At 41.9% G+C, this 19555-nt stretch overlaps 1 protein-coding gene and 1 long non-coding RNA gene across 2 annotated transcripts; one reads left to right on the top strand and one right to left on the bottom strand.

Moving 5' to 3' along the window:
• Positions 1–5227, bottom strand: LOC101950552 (tubulin polymerization-promoting protein family member 2). The gene is made up of 4 exons (XM_005307661.3): positions 5137–5227; positions 1174–1350; positions 839–992; positions 1–464 (listed from the first exon to the last, which is right to left on the bottom strand). The coding sequence occupies exons 2-4, from the start codon at positions 1341–1343 to the stop codon at positions 282–284; spliced, it is 507 nt and encodes a 168-aa protein (XP_005307718.1). The 5' UTR covers positions 1344–1350; positions 5137–5227; the 3' UTR covers positions 1–281.
• On the top strand, positions 1324–18609 carry LOC135972409 (uncharacterized). The gene is made up of 2 exons (XR_010588845.1): positions 1324–5649; positions 11984–18609. It is a non-coding gene; the product is annotated as an uncharacterized LOC135972409 (long non-coding RNA).
• Positions 18610–19555: the final 946 nt, after the last annotated feature.

The following is a 19555-nucleotide window of genomic DNA, read 5'->3' as shown; positions in this document are numbered from 1 at the left end:
TCTCTCTGTCCATTGTTCTGGGTGCCCGAACTGACACACCTGTGGTGCTGGGGAGGGGCACATGACTATTCTTGAGACTTCCCTTTGCTTCCCTGTCAGAAGTCATTTTTTCTGCAGGGAACATAAATTCTGTGTGCACGGAGTGGTGCAGTATTCCCCCAGAAATAACACACACACGCACAAAGAAGCCAAGGTGCAATGAGCATGAGATGTTTAATGGCCTCCCTCCTAGGTTACAGGAGAGGACAGGGTGTAGGGCTCCCTAAGGTACAGTGCCAGCGCTAGTGTGTCTTGTCATAGGTGCCAGCTCCCTTGTAGGCCCCAACATAGCCACTGCCATCGGTCATGTCTTCACGGCCAGCTATCCCTTTCCCCTTGCCGCTCTCATCAAACCGTTCCTTGTGGGAGCCTGTGTATTTGCTGGTGTCTGTCAGTCTATCAACCCCACCAGCTGTGGTGGTTTTCTGTAAGAGACAGGGCGCAGCAGAAGTTAGCAGAATTGAGGTTGGATCTCACAATAGTTTCAGGCCTACCCCAAAGGGTGGGGCCTGTGTGGGGGTTGTACTGGGCTCATTCCTGCTTCCAGGGGGATATAGCATCTCCATGAAGCTCATATTAGGTTAGTTCCTGTCCTGAGTGGGGTGTTATCTCTCACATTATGCTCATTCTTTCCCTGAGTGAAGTGGGATCTTGGGCAGGTGGAAGGGAAGAAGAGTCCTCATAGCGGGTTCATTCCTGCTCCAAGTGGGGTCTGTACAGATGGCAGGGAGATCTGGTGCTGGGGTAGGGAAGTGAGGGGTGCCGGGTTTGGGACACCTTAGAGAGAGCTGGTACTCACTGTTACACCCACGTTGGCTGGTTCCTTGCCCTCCATCAATGCATACACAGCCTGCAGGGCCTCCTCAGGAGACTTGCCCTTGAACCGCTTGCCACACAGCTCCTTCATGGCCTGCTGGAACTCAGCAAAGTTGATGGTGCGAGCGCCTTTGGTCCTGCAGTGAGAGGGGAACAGACATGGGAAGTTACTGCAGCTCCCTGACCCAGTGGTGGCAGCAAAAAGTCCAGAACATCCCACTGCACTCATCACACTGGGAAACTAGCTCTTCTCCCCTCTTTGTTTTCCTCTCCCATCCCTTATCTGTTGCTCCCATCTCTTCTCCATTGCCCACGCACTTGACTTTGTTGAACACAATATCAACATCGGTGCTGGTCACGGCCTTCCCGTCCATCACACCACAATCCTTCAACATCTTGGAAAAGTTCTTGCCCGTCATATCATTGCCAGTGGCAGCCGTGTCACCGTACATGGCAAATTTATGGAAGGCTTTCTCTAACTCCGACATCTTCGGGCTAGGGAAAAAGGAAGACTGTTAGGATGGGCCTCCCCACCAAGACATCACCACTACAACCCTTCACCCTGAGACTATGTTGTTGGGGGTCATAATGATATTTGCACAAATACAACTGGAATTTAGGAGTGGGGTGTCTGAGGAGAGAAGAGAAATGGGTGGAGGTTATTTCTACAGAGTTGGGATTTTGGGAGCGGGTGTATGTCAGTCTTAGTCTATTAAAATGTAAAGAAATTTGGTACCTAAATCCTCTGGACAGCTTTGGAAACCACATCCATAGTCAGAGCTCCAGCATCACACAAACCTTGGGATTCCACCCGAAGATTCCTGCAGGGCCTGCTTCCTCCACCCCCTCCCACCCCCCAGTGAATGACATTGCGAGGTCAGACCATAGCTACCTATTTAGGCCCCTATTACCATAGTATCTGAGCCTCACACATCCCTGAATTTAGCCTCTGAGGGAGGGAATTATTCCCATTTTATAGATGGGGAACTAAGGGATGGAGAAATGAAGTCTGAGATTTTGAAAGCTGTCTAAGCAATTAGGACAGCCAATTCCCATTAAAATTAAATGGAGACCGCTTGTCAAATCCCCTTAGGCAGATCTGAAAATCCTAGTTTAGGTTTGGGGCTGAATTTAGAATCAAACCCAAAATCAGTCATACTCTCCTTCTCACTAACTCCCCAGATATAGCTCTTTAGCCTCTTCTGACCCTTTGTCAATATTCCATTAATTGTCAATTGATTCAGACTCAGGACTATTGTATTTAGGCTTGAGAGAGAACATGTATGAACCATGCCAGGATTTTCAAAGCAGTACAAGGGAGTTGGGCAACCAATTCTGTTGATTTTTAAAGGGATTTGAGTGTCTAACCCCCTTAGGCTTCTTAGAAATTTCCATCATGTCCTATTGACACCCACGTCCCTTCACCCACTGGTTCTGTCCTTCAAGTTTCTTCAGGGCTGATAGGGCTTTTAAAGTACTCCCAATGCTTCTGGAACTCTAAAGGAAGAACCAGATTGCTCACCTGGGTAAATCCAGAGGCACTCATCTGAAATCCCAATGTAGTGTCTCTGGATTTAGTCCAGAGGATTACTAAAATCACAATTGATCCCTTTCCCCTCTAATATTGACTCCTTATCCAAAGGCTGGGCTAACCTGCGTGGGCAGATATTCCTGGCCCTTTGTCTGTTTGTTGCGTGTTTCTCCTGGGAGGAGGTCAAATACTTTAAGCCAGCAGCACCAAAGACTGGGGAGTCAGGCTGAGCCACCTATTGTAACCTCATCAGTTGCTTGTGATGTCATCACTTGCTCCACCCACCTGAGCGCTGACATCAGTGTCACAGGGAGAAAGCTAAAAGCAGTGATGGTATTTGGGGAGTTGGGTTGTAGGGTGAGAAATTTTTATACCCTACTACACATTATTTTACAAAATTATTTGGGGAAAAATAAGGAAACGGATTTCCCACCCAGGAGCATTCCCTAATGCCAAAACACTCGGAATGAAAGCCTGGCTCCACTGAAGTCAACAGAAAAACTCCCATTGTCTTCAGTGGAGCCAGGATGTCCACCTCGCACACTTTGTCTTCTAACCTCAAAACCACCATAACTCATTCCTAAACACACAGAGGAGCTTATCACTGCTCTTCACAGCCCAAACAGTTGGTAGAAATCAATCAAAGGGTGATTTTCCTTGTGCGTCTGGCTCCAGCACTTACTGTCCTAGAAAAAGTTGGATGAATTTCCAGAACTGCAACTTTGTAGAATAAAGCAGCTCTCTGAGCTGAAAGACTAAAAGGGCAAAAATCTGTCTCTTGTTTTTAAAGTCACATGAACATATGACTCATTTCACCCATCTATGCGTGTGTTTTATTCCTACTAATGTTAATGGAAATCATTGGTGTGTAACAAAAGGAGAATCAATCCATTAAAAGTTATTCTACTCTGAAAAAGGAATTTATACTAAAACTGGGAAAATCATTTTTTTGCTTCATTGGCAATTTTGAAAAGTAAACAAAAAAAGGGTTCTGTTCACCAGCAAAAAACATAGAGCTCCCCCCCCCCCCCCCCCGGATAGTACCATGTAATGAACTTAGTAATATATTTGGGTCAACCTACACCTGATTGCTTAGATCTAGTGTCACCAGCATTCATCTATTTTAAGGCCAGAAGGGACCATTAGATCACCTAGTCTGACCTCCTATGTAACACTGAGCAGAGATTTTCACCCACTTTACCCTGTATTGAGCCCAATAACTTGTCACTGATTAACACACATTTTCCAGAAAAAGATCCAGTCTTGCTTTGAAGATATCAAGAGGTAGAGAACCCACCATTCGCCTTGGCAGTTTGTCCAATAGTTAATCACCCTTACTGTTAAAAGTGTTGCCTTATTTTTTATTTGAATTTGTCTGACTTTAACTTCCAGCCATTGCTTTTTGTTTTGTTTTTGTTTTCTTTGTTAGACCTTTCTCTGCTAGATTAGATTAATGAGCCCTTTAGGTCCTTATATTTTCTCCCTACTAAGCTACTTACACACAGTAATCAAGCAAGCTCTCATTCTTCTTTTTGATAAACTATGTAGATTGAGCTCTTCAAATCTCTCAATGTCAGGCATTTTTTTCAACCCTCAAACCATTTTTGTGCCTCTTTTCTGCATCCGCTCCAATTTTTCAATATCATTTTTAAAATGTGGATGCCAGAACAGGTCACAGTATCCTAGTATTGGCCTCATCTCTTGGCTCCTATTCCCTCTCTCCCTGTTTATACGTCCAAGGATCACATTAGCTCTTTTTGTCACAGCGTCACACTGGGAACTCATGTTCTGTTTGTCTGCTGTGAGCCTAAAATCCTTTTTGGAATCACTGCTTTCCAAAATACAGTTGCCCACTCTGTAGGTATGGCCTGCATTCTTTGTTCCTAAATGTATAACCTTGCATTTGGCAGTATTAAAACTCATTTTGTTTGACTAGGCCCAGCTTACCAAGCAATCCAAATTGCTCTGTATAACTGCCCTCCTCTCCTCATTATTTATCATTCCCCCAATCTTTGTGTCATCTGTACATTTTTATCAGCATTGGTTTTATATTTACTTCCACCTCATTGATCAAAATGTTGACTAGTACCTGGTCTAGTACCAATCCCTACAGAATCCCACCAGCAACACACCCAACTTAATGATGATTCTGCATTGACAACTATTTTTCACGCCTGTCAGTCAGTCTGTTTGTTCTTAATCCATTTAACATGGAGGACCTAGCTGTAAAGAGCTTCTTTTCTTGTCTAAAGTAGACAGATCACGTGGCACAATAGTTTTCAAAATGTTCCAGGCACATTGCTTCAATGAAGTTACAGCACATCCAGGGCTTTCAACAAAGTCTATACAAGAGATTGCCAAATTTGGTACCATGTAACTAGTTAAGTATTGAGCTGCTTCCAGTCTCTTACAAACTCAGTTTAGTGAGGTTTGAGATGTCTCATGTGGACAGACACTGAAGACACCAGGGTGAGAACAAGTTAATACTCTATTTCTGCCACTGAGAAGGGTCACAAAAAAAGGCCCTCCTTTGTGGGTTCTTTAAAGAAATCCCACAAGGTCCGCTTTCCAAAGCAAAAAAAACAAACAGACTGACTGACACTTTTTTCAAAACTTTACAAATTATGAATTATGAAGGATGCAGAAGGTTGCCCAAACCTTCAGCCCTAGGTAAGGGGATGAATCTGCACTAGTAAAACACTTAGCTACTAAATAAACAGAATAATTCAGGATTCTGTTCAAACACTTACATAATTATTCAGGAAAGTTGGAGGACAGCTTTGATATCATCGTTAGGATTCTGAATAATCTATTTAAAGGAGACCCAAACATTTTGTAGAGCCTAAAAAAGAAAAAAGTTAGGCCACTTACAATGCTAAAATAATGCAGAACACCAGAAATTTAGGAAGAGAAAGATTAAAGTATCAAAATCTTTAGTAGGCAAGAAGAATGTTTTTTCTGCTGTTATGAATAAATTAATTCCAAATTACTATGTAGCTTCTATATTTTATGAATTATGATCATAATCACATAAACCTCTCTTTTCACATGCAGCTGTTTATAACATACATTCTTTTTAGTGCCATGATCACAGAAATTGTTTGAATGAAGGCATTAACACATTGACAATCCCAAGAACTGTATTAAACATTTGAAATCAATCAAAATGAGCTGTTCAAATTACAGATGGACCAAAATCAAAAGTGCAGATCCAAACACCTGTGAACTATGGAGAAGTCTGAAATCGTGATGCAGATGTGGATGTAAGTTTTGTGTCTTGAGCCTGTCTCTTGTTGAGGTCAACAGTACTGTATTTTGAGGTTGATCCTTAGACTTTTTGAACTGTAATCAGAAACTCCATTTACATAGTGTTTTATTTTTAATCAAAGTGCAGTACAGTGGAGTAATATGCTGTCCTCTTTTGAAAGTCAATGATCACATCTGCCTAGCTAAACAAATATACTATGTTTGATGCAAATGTGTAGGAGTAAAAGCAAGATCCTGAGTAGGGCAGAATTACCCATTTTTATAGGAAAGCATTTACAGAGTTTTAGGAAGAGAAAATCCTAGTCTTAGAAATGTGACAAACAGCTTGTCAGAAATTAAGATACGGCAAAATAGATTAAACACTTAGCTGCTCCGAATATTTTATTTTATGGTTTTACAATTTAATTTTCATAATGAATTTTCCATTTATGTTACAGAAAATGAATCCTTTCTCAGGCTCACAGATTAGATTTTAATTCAGAGGGGAAATTTATCATCACTGGGTTTGTAGTCCCTAAACATATGAGATTATAATTACAGTGTTTTAGTGGATATTTTAAATCTGGGTATAGCCATACTTCATGGGCCAATCCCCAGGCAAAACTCTTAAAGTCTTTCCTGGGGCTCTTTCTGGGTAGAGCACTCCTCTGCCGTCAATGTAATGATACAATGTAAATGCCACAAGATAGCCCACAGTGAGCAAAAAAGCCCCAGCCCATCATTTGAAAACCAGTGTGTGGTACATGACCTTCTCTTGCTGTCCTTGGGTCCTGGAGGTGCCCCCTCCAATTAACTTTCAGAAATAAATCAGAAATTGTCCATTCTCGCCTGTGTATTAAGGACACTGACCTTAGTATGTGCATTCCCCTCCATAAAAAAATAAAAATATTTTTTCCAATGACCAATTTCCTGAGATTAGCTCCCCGACAAGTGTATTAAAATCACTGATCTGTAATATGAGACATTGAGAACGTAGAGAGGTGGCTGAATTTTGCTTCGACTTTTGGTCAAATAGAATCTGTAAAGGACTCTGCAATTTGCTTCAGAGAGAATACACTTTAACTGGCCACAAATAGGCTGAACTTTCACACGGGGCACTGAGTTTCATTTAAAGTGAGACTCTGCTTATCTCTGGCAAGGAGAAAGATTTTTTAATTAAAAAGAACATTTCATCATTTATAACTAGGGCTCCATGTCTGTCACAGAGGTTGTGGAAGTCATGGAGTCCATGACTTTCTGTGACCTCCGTGACTTCTGCATGGGCCAGTGTGGCTGGCCCCAGGGCCCCCCATGCAGCTGGCTCTGGGGCCAGCTGCTCAGGTGGCCCCAGGACAGCCTCACCAGCCACTGCTGGAGCAGCTCCAGGGACAGCCATACTACCCGCTGCTCCCGTAGCCCCGGCAATGGTCCCCAGGCAGGCAGCCAGCCAGAGCAGCCGTGATCCGTGACCCCAGGCAGCAGTTCCCAGATGGCCGGCCAGAGCAGCTGCAGTCCGTGGCCCCAGCTGCAGTCCCCAGGTGGCCAGCTGGAGCAGCCGCTGTCTGTGGCCCCAATCAGCGGTCACCTGCCAGCCAGCTGCTGATGCCCAGGGGTGGCTCAATGTTTTTTGGCACCCCAACCACGGGGCAGTCAGGCGTCATTCAGCGGCATGCTTGAGGGAAGTCCGCGGTCACGCGGATTCTGCAGTGTTTCTGTGGGTGATCTGCCGGTGCCGCGTACCCCCCGCCGAATTACGGCAAAACCGTGGGACCGGCAGACCTCCCGCAGGCACGCCGCCTAAGGCCGCCTCACTGCCGTCCTCACTGCAACTGGCAGGCCGCCCCCCGTGGCTTGCCACCCCAGGCACGCGCTTGCCACCCCAGGAGCCGCCCCTGCTGATGCCGCTGGCCCCGGGTACCCCCCTTTGCGGGGTCCTCCCACGCTCCCCCAGCGTTTCCCCCCCCCCAGATTGAATCACAGGTATTTTTAGTATATCATGAACAGGTCATGGGCCATGAATTTTTATTTATTTCCCGTGACCTGTCCCTGACTTTTACTAAAAATACCCGTAGCCTTATTTATAAACTGTAAAAGAAAAATTTGATGATCCCAGTATAAAGAGAAGTGCAAATATTAATTATTCAAGCTTCCACTTGGTGAACTAGTGTGCCTAAAAACATAATCAATATTCATTAAATATGAATCAGGGTCCAATGAAAAATAATTCAGAAAAGATTCCAGTGGCCAGGGTCTGTAAAGTGTGCTGTTAGTACCAATAAATGAAAAACATTAGACGTGTTTAACAGTATCAGAAAGTTAGACTTCTCTGATCAAAAAGGAACCAGATGATCTGTGAGTGCTGGAATGAAGGCTAAAGTTAACTACATGCTGTGTGAAGATGTACTTGCATTTTTTTTTGGTTTGTTTCACAGACATCAATGTCAACAAGGGACTGCCTTGTACTCTTATTATGGAACATGACCAAAATAAAACAATAATCAGTTTTCACTGTACAGTTCTTAATTCTGAACACTTAAATGAAGTTCCCTTTTATTCTTCCCATTATTTTTGCCAGTGGTAGTTTTATTATGATACCCCCTAGAGGCCCTAATGAAGATCTGGGTCTCATTGTGCTGGACAGCAACAGAAAAGTAGTAAGTGAAATTGTTCTTAAGAACCTTGGTTTTACAATTTCTCAAACTGTGTAGATTCTATAATACTTCTCAAAGTGTCTTCTCTGCCTTGTCTAAATGCAATGCCTCGGGCCTAACAAACTGAGTCTAGGGTTAGCAGCCCTCATTTACTTATCAACACTCCTTATACTGCTTCCTTCTCTTCCTACTCACTTGAATGGAATACTGGTTTTGGTTTGCATTGGTTATATTGGGGAGCAGGAAGAATTCTTTTCCCCAGGAACCTGCCCACAAGGGAAAAAAGGTAAAAGTTTATTTCAGGCTGAGAGGCCCATAGTAAATATTTTGCAGTTGGATGATAGATCCTGAAGACACAGGATGAGGAGGCAGGACAATATCTGCACCCTGCATCTCTATTGTTTTGAATGGGATAGCATGGGCATAAGTCAGAGTCGAACTTGGTCTATGGTGTCTAATCAATATGCTGGCCATTAACTACTCAAGTGCTAAGTGGACATGCCTTTTGTTGAAAATCTTCTGAGGTACAGAGAAACTATTAAATAATTCCAGACTGGCCTTCACAAGGCTGTAGCTAACCTCTTAAGAAAGATGGCATACAATAATGTATCACAGTAATAAAAAAACATGCTATGATGTTGGTAATATTCATCCCTAGTATAATCCTGCTTCCCTGGAGTTACATCAGGAATGAATTTAGCTCCTGAAGTCTATTTTCTTGTTTTGCTATAGTGACCTTATATTAGCTCCCTCGATAATCAAAACTGCACTTGCCTCAAACTTGATTTGATGAAATCATCTGGTAATGAGTAATTTGATTTGGACTTGTTTCAACAAGTCCAGCCATGTGCATGTTTTTCCAACAACATTTTTCTGTATGCACAAGACCCTTGGCAGTTTTTCAACACTAATCTAAAAGAAGCATATCTTAAACTCTTCATGCCGTTTGTACTGTACTTACCGTACTAGTACAGACACTGATGTTTTATCAGCAGTCATTGAAGCTTGATTTTCATGTACAAAAAATATTATGTTAATATTGTTTTAATGCTTACATTCTTGTTTACAAAACCAAGCACTTTAACAAAAATGATATGAGGTAAAAATTACAGAAGTGCCTAAGGAGCCCAGGTCCAATTGACTTTCAGTGGGATTTTGAAGTTTACCCACAATCAAGCAGTTTAGACACAACACTTAAGCCTATGGAAAATTTAGATGCTTTCAAGCTTTTGGAGACCTATCTGTAGTGTGAACAGGTTGCCACCCAATGTCCTTACAGGCAAATGTGCAGGACTCCAACAGAGATACACCAAAATGACATAAAACTGGTCCTTAATGTCCCTTTTATAGCTATAGCTTTTCCCATTGACTGGACTGACAGTTTGAACCCTGAAGAATGTTATTTCGAGCTTCTTAAGATGTATGTCAAATCTGTTAACTTTTCCTCTCTATTCTATGGAGGAACAACAACATTCTCTAATGTCAATGCATAAAGATCAAGGCTCAATTAATATATGAAAACAGAGTTTTGACCTTGCTTAGGTAGCTATTAAGAAATGTTATTGTAAAAGTTTATATCTGCAGCCTGTATTACATTATCCTTGTGCTATATCATCTCACCTCGCACTCCATGAAAAGTAAAAAAAATCCCAATTAATAAGCTTTGAGCGTAGCATGGCTTAGACAACACAAGGCGATTTAGCTCGCATTTTAGAACTCCCTGTCTGCAGCGTGTAGACTCCTTGTACTGTGTGTAGGAAATAATATTACTTTGTTAACCATTTGTTGTGAGTTCCAAAAGCAGAAGTAATGCTCGTTTAGTCATTAGGGGGATTTTAAAACACAAATATGTTTCCATCAAGAAATATCAATGAAAAAATAAAACAGAGATTTCGTTGTTTCCATCAGTGGTAGGAAAAATCATGACCTATTTGAAAATAAACTGTGTTTTGCAAATGAAAAGGCTGCAGCTGCCATCAAACAAAGACTGCGACTGTAAACTTTTCAGAAAGAGAGAGAGAGACGTGAATGAGCACAGAGTCTGAAATTCGCCCACCTCTAGGGGGACCCAATGCTGAAGCAAACTGGTGAGCAAATGGAGGCAACCTTGCATTGCTACTACCATTCTGCACGGGGACTGTGTATTAGCAGAGGGCTTCAGTCTTCACAGCTATCAATCCAGTCAGTACCTTCTATGAATACCACTTGCACTGAAAATTCTTTATAAAAATCACTAAAGGGGAAAACAAGAAAGAAATCATTGTCTCACTGCTGCCTCTGGTTGCCTCTCTGTTTGTTGAATCCACTTGTTGTCTCTCATTGTATTCTTAAATTGTAAGCTCCCTGGGGCAGAGTCTTTTCATTATGTGTGTACAGCACCTAGCAAAATGTGGGCCACATCTTGGCTGGGGCCTCAGAGCAATAAAATTAATAACCAATAATAATTTCCAAAAACTTGATTACTGATATAGCTACAGCTAGATTATGCAACTAGACCTACCCCCCAATCCACCTCTGTGCATAGGATTGAGGCCAATATTAAATGTATTGCAGTATCACAGTCAGCTCTACTTCACCCATCCTCATAGCCAACAGCCTAGCAGGAGCAGGTGGTAGGACCTTTGCAGCAGAGTGAGAAGTTAGAGCACACCAATGATATTCTAATTTACATTAATAGCCAAATTGGCCCCCAGATTGCCCAAGAATATGGGGAGATGCCAAGATATGATAAAATCCCCTCTACGCTCCTGCCCCCCTCCACTCCTGAACCAAGTACAACTGAGGCAAAATTGAAACTCACCCCTGGTTTGAGATGTCCTGAGAGAAAAGTGCTTGAGATCTGTGTAATACTCTCTGTTTAAGGTTGGCTGGAGGAAGGCAGTTTAAAAAACTATGCACTTCCACAGACAGGGAGCCAAATCAGCTATAACTGGAATTTGGCCCAGGGAAAGAGATGAGTTTAACCACATGGAGAAAAATTAGCAGAGTTCTGGAAACATAAGAGCAAGAGAGGAAGATGGGAGGAAATAAGCCTTGTATCCCGTGGAGTCATTTATACTTTGTGCCGTCTAATTTGCACCTATGTAAATGACATCATATGGTGCAAGGCAGTGGCAAATGAGACCCTAGGCAACAGAGATGAGTTCTGAAATTCAGATAAAGGGAGATAAAATATAGTAAGCAGAATGGAAAGCCTTGTCCACATTAGGAGCAGAAAATTTTTTGAACAGCCGGGGTCTAATACATTTTCACTGACCAATATGAATAAGGATTTTCTGTGCATTCAGGGATAATTGGTAGCATGATTTGGACAGAAAGGTGCTCAGAGTTCCTATGAAATCCATGTTAGTCTAACACAGTCCTGCTCCCAGCAAAGATAAGACAAAGAGGCATAAGATTAGAAACAGGGCAGTGAAGAGAAAAAAGCAATGTTAAAGAGAATCAGCAGTGTTCTAGCTCCAAGAAATCTGTCCAGCTCAGGGGGCTGAATCTTTGCTATCACTTCTTATCTCCTCGTTATTTCATGACATACAATGCAAAATACTCTGCTTAATTTTAAAAATTCTTCCTGGGCCAGATCCTCAGAGGGTGAAAATCAACACAGCTACACAAAATTAGGAACACGGACCCCAATTTTTAAAAGCTTAACATTAAAAGGAGCCAGGGAACCACACATCCTCTCCCTTTCTCATTCTTACAGATAGGCATTTTGCTGCACCATGAAGAGAGGTTTACTGGACACAAGCCACAGCTCATTCTGGATATTTCCACAAGCCCAGCTAAGCGGAACAGTCCCATCACTGTCAGGTCAGAGAGAACTCACAATATTTTACGCAACTATTTTTGTGGTGGAATTGAATGGCCTGGTATCTGGGACATCTGCCGGAAGCAAGACACCCTTTGTGGGAGTCTACACAACTCAGCTGGCCTCACTCTGCCGGTTGCTGAAGCCACAGCCTGGGACTGCTTTACAGGTCTGGTTAAGGGGGGGAAAAAAACCAAAACCCAGCTTGTTTAAAGCTGATATCAATCAAGCCCTGTGTTTCCATCTTAGGTGAATCGTGTGCAAAAACAGAGAACCTGAGGTGAAATATATATATATATATACATACATACACACACACACACACACACAGATATATATATTCCTATTTTTGTGAAAGGAACAGGTGTGAACCCGTGCTTGTGGTACATAATACTCAGGACCTCACCACCTGCTACTCCTAATTATAGGGGAATGCTGGTTTTATTAGCAGAAATACACACACACACACTCACATGTTCTATGTGAGCACAACGGTTCAACTGTCAATTTCAGCCGCTGGTTCCTTCATGGAAACAGGATATAAATATAAACTTCTCTGCCTCTGAAGTATCTTTTGCTTTTTTGACACTTGGATTTTTAGTATCAATTTTCAAGATAAATAATTCAGTATTTAGAGACACCTATTACCTTTGATCCAGGCCTTCAGTCCTCTTTAGCATCAATGGGAGTGTCAGGGTATGGCTGGAGGGTAGCAGATTTTAGGGGTAGGGGTTATATCAACTCCTCCATCCTGAATTAAATTAAAAACCTCATTGTGGTGCTAACATCGTCTCCTAATTGGTAGGAGAAAACACCTGGCATTTGGGGAAAACAGGACTTCTTTTCCACACACAGCCATTTTATACTCATAACTGCACATGGCTTGAAAGCATAAAAACATATATGAGCTGGGGTCAAGATTTATAAATGGGGCCAAATCTTTCTTGCTTTATTCATGGTATGCATTCAAACTTGATGTCAGTGGGACTATTTGTATGAATAAAGGGCAGCCGAGGTTAGCCCCAAGATATATGGGTACCTATGTATGCATAAACGCTATAGATATTAATGGGAGATATGTGCACATGTGGAAGACAGAATAGCTTTGAAAATTTTAATGCTCTAGAATATTTTTCCCCCGAAGAATTTCAGAAATCTCAGTACAAAAGAATTGCTCTTGATGTATACCTCTGGCTTGTATAATGCATGGCAGACTAGATGATCATAATGGTCCCTTCCAGCCTTAAAAATCTATGGAAGAACCTCTTTAAACTGTATTAATGAACGGAAGGCTCATTGCAAGTGACCAAATGTTGTGGTTTACTAACTATACAAACAAATAATCACTAAGCCCTCCTTCCCCTCACCCAGTGAGGATTTGTACAGTCTGCAGCTTAGTGAGCACTGGAAATGGGGAGGAGTTCCAGTACTTCTGGCCTATTATTAATACCCTGGTCATGTTCCAAGACATTACTGAGTGCCACAGGTGGTGGCTTGGTGCTCTCCTACTGGTATAAGATTAAGCACACTGCCTCTTTCCCTGGCACAGCAGCAGAATATCATCAGTTTGGTTTTTGCCAATCTCCAAATCCAAAAATGGATTCTAAATTCTGATTTTGGATTAAAAACTACATACTAAATAGTTTTCTTGGATCCAAATTCACTCGTGTGTGTGAAGCTGGCAGAGCCCTCTGCTTCATCACATGTGCAAAAAGTGCCAGTAACAGTAAATCCCTGACAGGATGGGCAGTAACATCTAGAATTCCCCTTCAGGTTCCACTACATGGACTAAAATCTGTTGCTGCTGGAGGCTCTAAGTCAGCAGGGCTTGTCTTGGCAATATACTCAGCCCCTCCAATCCTCACAGCTGGCACAGCGGGGGCAGGGATGAGCTGCTCAGATGGCATCAGCAAAAGAGCTCTTCAAGCATCGCCCAACTCTGCCAGCAAGGGCAAACACACGGGTAGCCCGGGAATGATCAGTGCCTGGCTTGTGGGCATTCAGGGGTGGGATTTTCAAAAGTGACAGCCTAACTGAATTCAACGGTAAAACTCCATTGACAGCAGACTTAGGCCAACACTGAACACTTTTGAAAATCTCATGAAGTGATAAAATGATTAAGGTACTAGAATAAAGTGCTACCCACCTAACTACTTGGAAAACATTTGGTATGTCTAATCCCTCCACATAACATTCCAATGCCACAATTCCTGTGAAGTGCATCATTCTCAGAAGTAACATTTTTGGGAGACGTCTGTATGGTATTTCCATGGAATGATAGGAATCAGCATGGTCCACCTAATGACGGGGCAGGCAGTTGGAAACAAAAACAATCACTCTAGCCATCAGGCCTTCAAACATTCAGGGGCAAGCTCATTTTTCTGAGTACATTCAGTTTGTCCCTTATTCCACTTAAATACATGTATAAAGGCCAAGGGGCAGATTCTCCGCTGGTGTAGACTGTTAAAGTTCCACTTTTTCAGTTGAGACAATTTTGGCCCCAAGTACCTCCATGCTTGGTTTCTGTATTCTTTTATACAAATATGTTTAAACAAAAGTCAGACTAAATCTCTAACGCCACATTAGCCTCCTCTAGAGAGAGATTTCAGTGGATGATTTCACAAGGATGTTATGGCTACTTGAATAGGCCTCAGCAATTCCCTATAATGTGTCTTCAGCTAAGCATGATATCAGTCAGTACCGTACTTCCTATAAGGATACAGAATGATTATATTTTTAGATACTATGAATGAAAAACACTGCTCTAAAAATAGCTCAGTCCAGGTTTTCAAATAAATAATTATTGTGATTTGATACAAGTGGAACAAAAACATTGTGATGCAGATAGATTTAGCCACAAGAATGGAAATTAGCAACAAAAGCCCCAGCAACTCACACAGATGCTGTTGAACTCTTACCTACAAAACAATGGAACAGTAATATAATTTATATATACAGCACCTCTCTTGCCAGCATTCTAGTCACCTTACTTAAAAACACAGCCTTAAAAGACTTCAGATCATTAAAGTCATGGAAAATCATATCTAAATATAAAACTAAATCACAACAGCTGAAAACTAAATCACTTATTACTTAAAAAATAACCTGCAAAATGACTTTAAGATTCTCTTTGAAAAGTTAAAGGGCCAGCTCCTCAGGTATATGCACTGACATCACGATGCACAAAAATGTGCCTGCCGGCAGGGGCAGTAATACATGTAATCTCTGCATCTGTGGGTTTAGGATGGCAGGGCAGCAGAAATATCTAAGAACCACACAGACCCTGTATGCACCTATATGGTGCTGATATAACTTGAGGCTTCTGAAGCAGTGAGGTCTGAATCAGACTGACCTCTCTATCATGAGCATTTATACAGTTGCTTCAATGCAGGGGAATCCTGCCATCCGCTGCTGGTTCCATCACAGATCTCCCACCGAGGCCCACTGAAGGAATTCTTCCCATACCTCCTATTTCCACTGGCAGAGTGAAAAAGGGAGGTCTGAGAAATGGGACCCCCTGCCTCATTTACTATAGGGCCTATATTGTAAATACTTATGCGTCTGCATAACTCTGCTATTTTGAGCAGGCTCATTGAAGTGAACAGGTCTGCTCACATGAGCAAACTTCTGCCTGTGCTTAAGTGTTTGCAAGATTAGTTATATTTTTCTTGCTTATAAATTGAATAAGTCAATCACTTGCAGTGTACATTATTTCCCATGAACTGAAGGGTAGAAGTGTAAAACTACAGAAATGCTGCAACTGCAGCAACAATTCCAGCCATGTGCACACAGACAGATTTCCTGATGGTTCCTTCAAACTCTTCCCCCTCATGCAACCTGTACTCCTCCCTCCGAATTCCATGCAAGTTGCTACACTCTGGAAATACAAATACTTCATCCAGAGGAACAAGGCTGCACTGTAGTGAATAAGCCCTTCACCGCCATGCCATGCCACTCCCAAATCCCAGCCAACAGTCTCAGATGTCAGCATAATGCATTGCAGCCATGTTACTTTGCAAACTATAGTGACCTTGTGTTAAATTACCTTTAATTTGCTATTGGGGATATCAGACATTTTCTAAATGTAATCAGTGCTCTCTTCAAAAGAGTGAAATTAATTAGGTTCACTATTAATGTATGAAGTTTTCTAATTAACCTACTGTGTTTCATGATAAAACACCTTTCACATTCAGTTCCTGCCACACTTGCTCAATAGGACACAGACAGCATTTTAAACTGTTAGAGTCAGGTAAAGACATCAAATGGCTCATTATAATAATGACAGTTGAATTGAAGATCTCTGCCTAATAGCATTAGCCACACCACTCGGAACAACAAATACATGAAGGAACAGCTTAAAGTCTGGCCCAGGAAAATATTTCTTTTTAAATAACGTTGCCTATTTACTGAGCAGAGGCAGAATTTGAGGGCCTCAAGATCAGTTTCCTGTTTGGAAGAGAAATCAGTGATGTGGAGTCACATAGTTTCTTAATGTCATTTGTTAATTTAAGAATGTTCACAAATCCTGTTCCCTGGAACGGGATGATAACAGATGGTGCATGGGAAATTCCCTTCTTGGAGTAGCTTAGGCCAGGTCTATACTACAGACTCATATCAGTATAACTATGTTGCTCAGGGATATGAAAAATACACTCCCCCCAAGCAACATAGCAATACACCAGGGATCGGCAACTTTTGGCACATGGCCCGCAAGGGTAAGCATCCTGGCGGGCCGGGCCAATTTGTTTACGTGTCGTGTCCACAGGTTCAGCCGATCGCAGCTCCCACTGGCCGCGGTTCGCCGTAGACATGGCTACCACTTCTTGGGGAAGTGGATTAACAACACCCACTGTGCCTTTGGCCAGCCCTTTGACAAGGAACCTCTGCCCTATCCCCTGAAGCAGTTATCTTGCACCTCTGTCTCTGCCTTCCATAAGCGCCACTACTTAACACACAGGGTCCTCTTTCTTATTCAGTCCCCTGAGTTTTACACAAGGCAAACCCTTAGGGCTGATCTACACTGACAAGTTATATCAGCATAGCTGTGTCTCTGAGGAGTGTGAAAAACCCACATCCTTGGGGGGCATAGTTAAGATGACCTAAATCCCCATGTAGACAGCGCTAGGTCGACGGAAGAATTCTTCTGTTGACCTAGCTACCGCCTGTTGGCGTAGGAACCCCTCCTGTTGGCGTAGTAGTATCTACTCTGAAGCACTATAGCGCTGCAGCAGTGCCACTGTAGCATTTTAAATGTAGACATACCTGTAGTCTTAGAACAAGGCTACTCATGGAGATAACAGTCTGGAAAGGTCAGCCTGGACATATATCCTCCCTTAATGAAGCTGCTCTACAACCAAAGGAATCTCAGAGCTTCAGCTGCCATACAAAGGAGAGTGATTTAATCCACATAATATCCTTAACAACTCTGGATGTGGCTACTGCATTGGGTCTTTAATTATGTCTGTGGGGAGTTCAACACTTAATATTTATACATCAATGATCCCAATGGTTTAAACCATAAACACTTTTCCATAACAGTAATTCGGAAGCATACTTGGTTTCAAAACAATTGAGAAAATAAGTTTCTTCCTTATTGTTATGTAGAGAACGAGAGAAACAAGGCTAATTTGGGCACATTTTTAAAGATCTTTTTGATACTTTACCATAGATGTTTGTAACATTAAAAAAAGATCAGATAATTTTGCTCTCAGTTATACCAATGCAAATCCAAAGCAATTTAGCTGAAGTTAGTGGAATTACTCTGGATTTATATCAGTGTTGATGAGGGTAGAAATTTTCCCTTTGCTTCTGATTCTTTTAAATGTTGTTATGCAAAAATCTATCGCTGGAAACTATACCAGAAATTATATTACCTGCCTATTAAGTAATCTTAAAAAAAATCAGTAACCTATGTGGTTGAAGTTTAATGGTATTATGCACTGAAGCAGCTGTTACATCAAACCACCGGAAATTTATTGGAAGTCTTTGTCCCCTTCCATGGGTCCTGTGTGGTTTGTCTGCGGTCAGCCTTAGTAACTTAGACCTGAATAGTTGCACAGGGGCTTCAGGGCTGTTTGTAGGAGAAGATTAGCCCTTGTGATAGGAGGACTGCAACCATATACTGCAGTGTATAGTCTTTCAGCTCTGTTGAGGGAGGGATTACTGATGCACTTTGTTCAGTATGTTCAGGGTCAGCAAATCCTTTAAAAAATTGTACCTGGAAGGGGAGGGAAGGAGGAATAATGCTAAAGGACTGATAATTTTTACAGTGCCTTGCTAGATTCCTCTGTGCACATACATACCAGTTACATTTTTCCACCCATCTATTTGCAGCAGTAGACAAAACAGAGCTCACCTCATGTGAACCGTACATCACCTCAACAATGCATTTCAGGCTAGTACTGCGGTCAGCATGTGGTTATTTCAATTTAGAATTCCTCCTCTCTATTATTTACAAATTCTTTTTCTCATTAAATCTTCCGTTTGTGGCTCTGCTCGCCCTTCATTACAAACAAAAGAAACAGCTAGTTCTCCTTCCTGCTGTGGTATTTGTAACTGACGACAATTAACGCTTTTTTGGAACACGCTTTGTTCATATCCAAAACTGTAAATACCACGCGGAATGAAGAAGAAACAGGTTTTGCTTTTCATGCTGCTTTAAGGCCTATTTGAGTACACAATTTGTGGTCAGAAAGGAATCGGAAAGTAGGAAGATTACCCAGCTAATATTGATATGGCCAGCCTAAGCCTTCCTGGTGACCAAAGTGAACAGTTCATTCTTAAATTGGAGGATTTAATAGAAATTTGAAAGAGAAATGAACATTTTCACCCGCTTTCTAAAGCAATGTTATTTTGAAAATAAGATTAACCAATATTTAAGTAATGTACTATAAACAACTTCTTACATACCTAGGGAAGCAATGTGATATAACATAAGGGACAGCTCACGAGGAGTCAGAAGACCTGGGTTATATACCTGGCTGTGCTATTGGCTTGGTATGTAACCTTGGGCAAACTACCTCACCTCTGTTCCTCAGTTTCCCCATTGGGACCATAATGGTCATCCACTTTTGTCAAGTGCTTTGAGATCTCTGGATGAAAAGAGCTGTATGAGGGTTAAGTATTATTTTAGATATACACCTCTACCTCCATATAACGCTGTCCTCAGGAGCCAAAAAATCTTACCGTATTATAGGTGAAACCGCATTATATTGAACTTGCTTTGATCCACCAGAGTGCACGGCTCCCCCACCCCCCAAGCACTGCTTTACTGTGTTATATCCGAATTCGTTTTATATCGGGTGCCGTTATATCGAGGTAGCGGTGTATCACTTTAGTGTTCAAGTTTTAGCTGAACAGTCCAATGCTACACACATAGCTTTGTCACTGTAGTTCAGCCTTGACCTTTGTAATACTCCTTCAGCTTCTTTCCTGAATAGACTGCCAGTCCTAAACTACTTTCTGTGC

Source organism: Chrysemys picta, chromosome 6 (genome assembly GCF_011386835.1).
Source record: "Chrysemys picta bellii isolate R12L10 chromosome 6, ASM1138683v2, whole genome shotgun sequence".
NCBI lineage: Eukaryota > Metazoa > Chordata > Testudines > Emydidae > Chrysemys > Chrysemys picta.
This window is presented reverse-complemented; position numbering and strand designations above follow the sequence as displayed.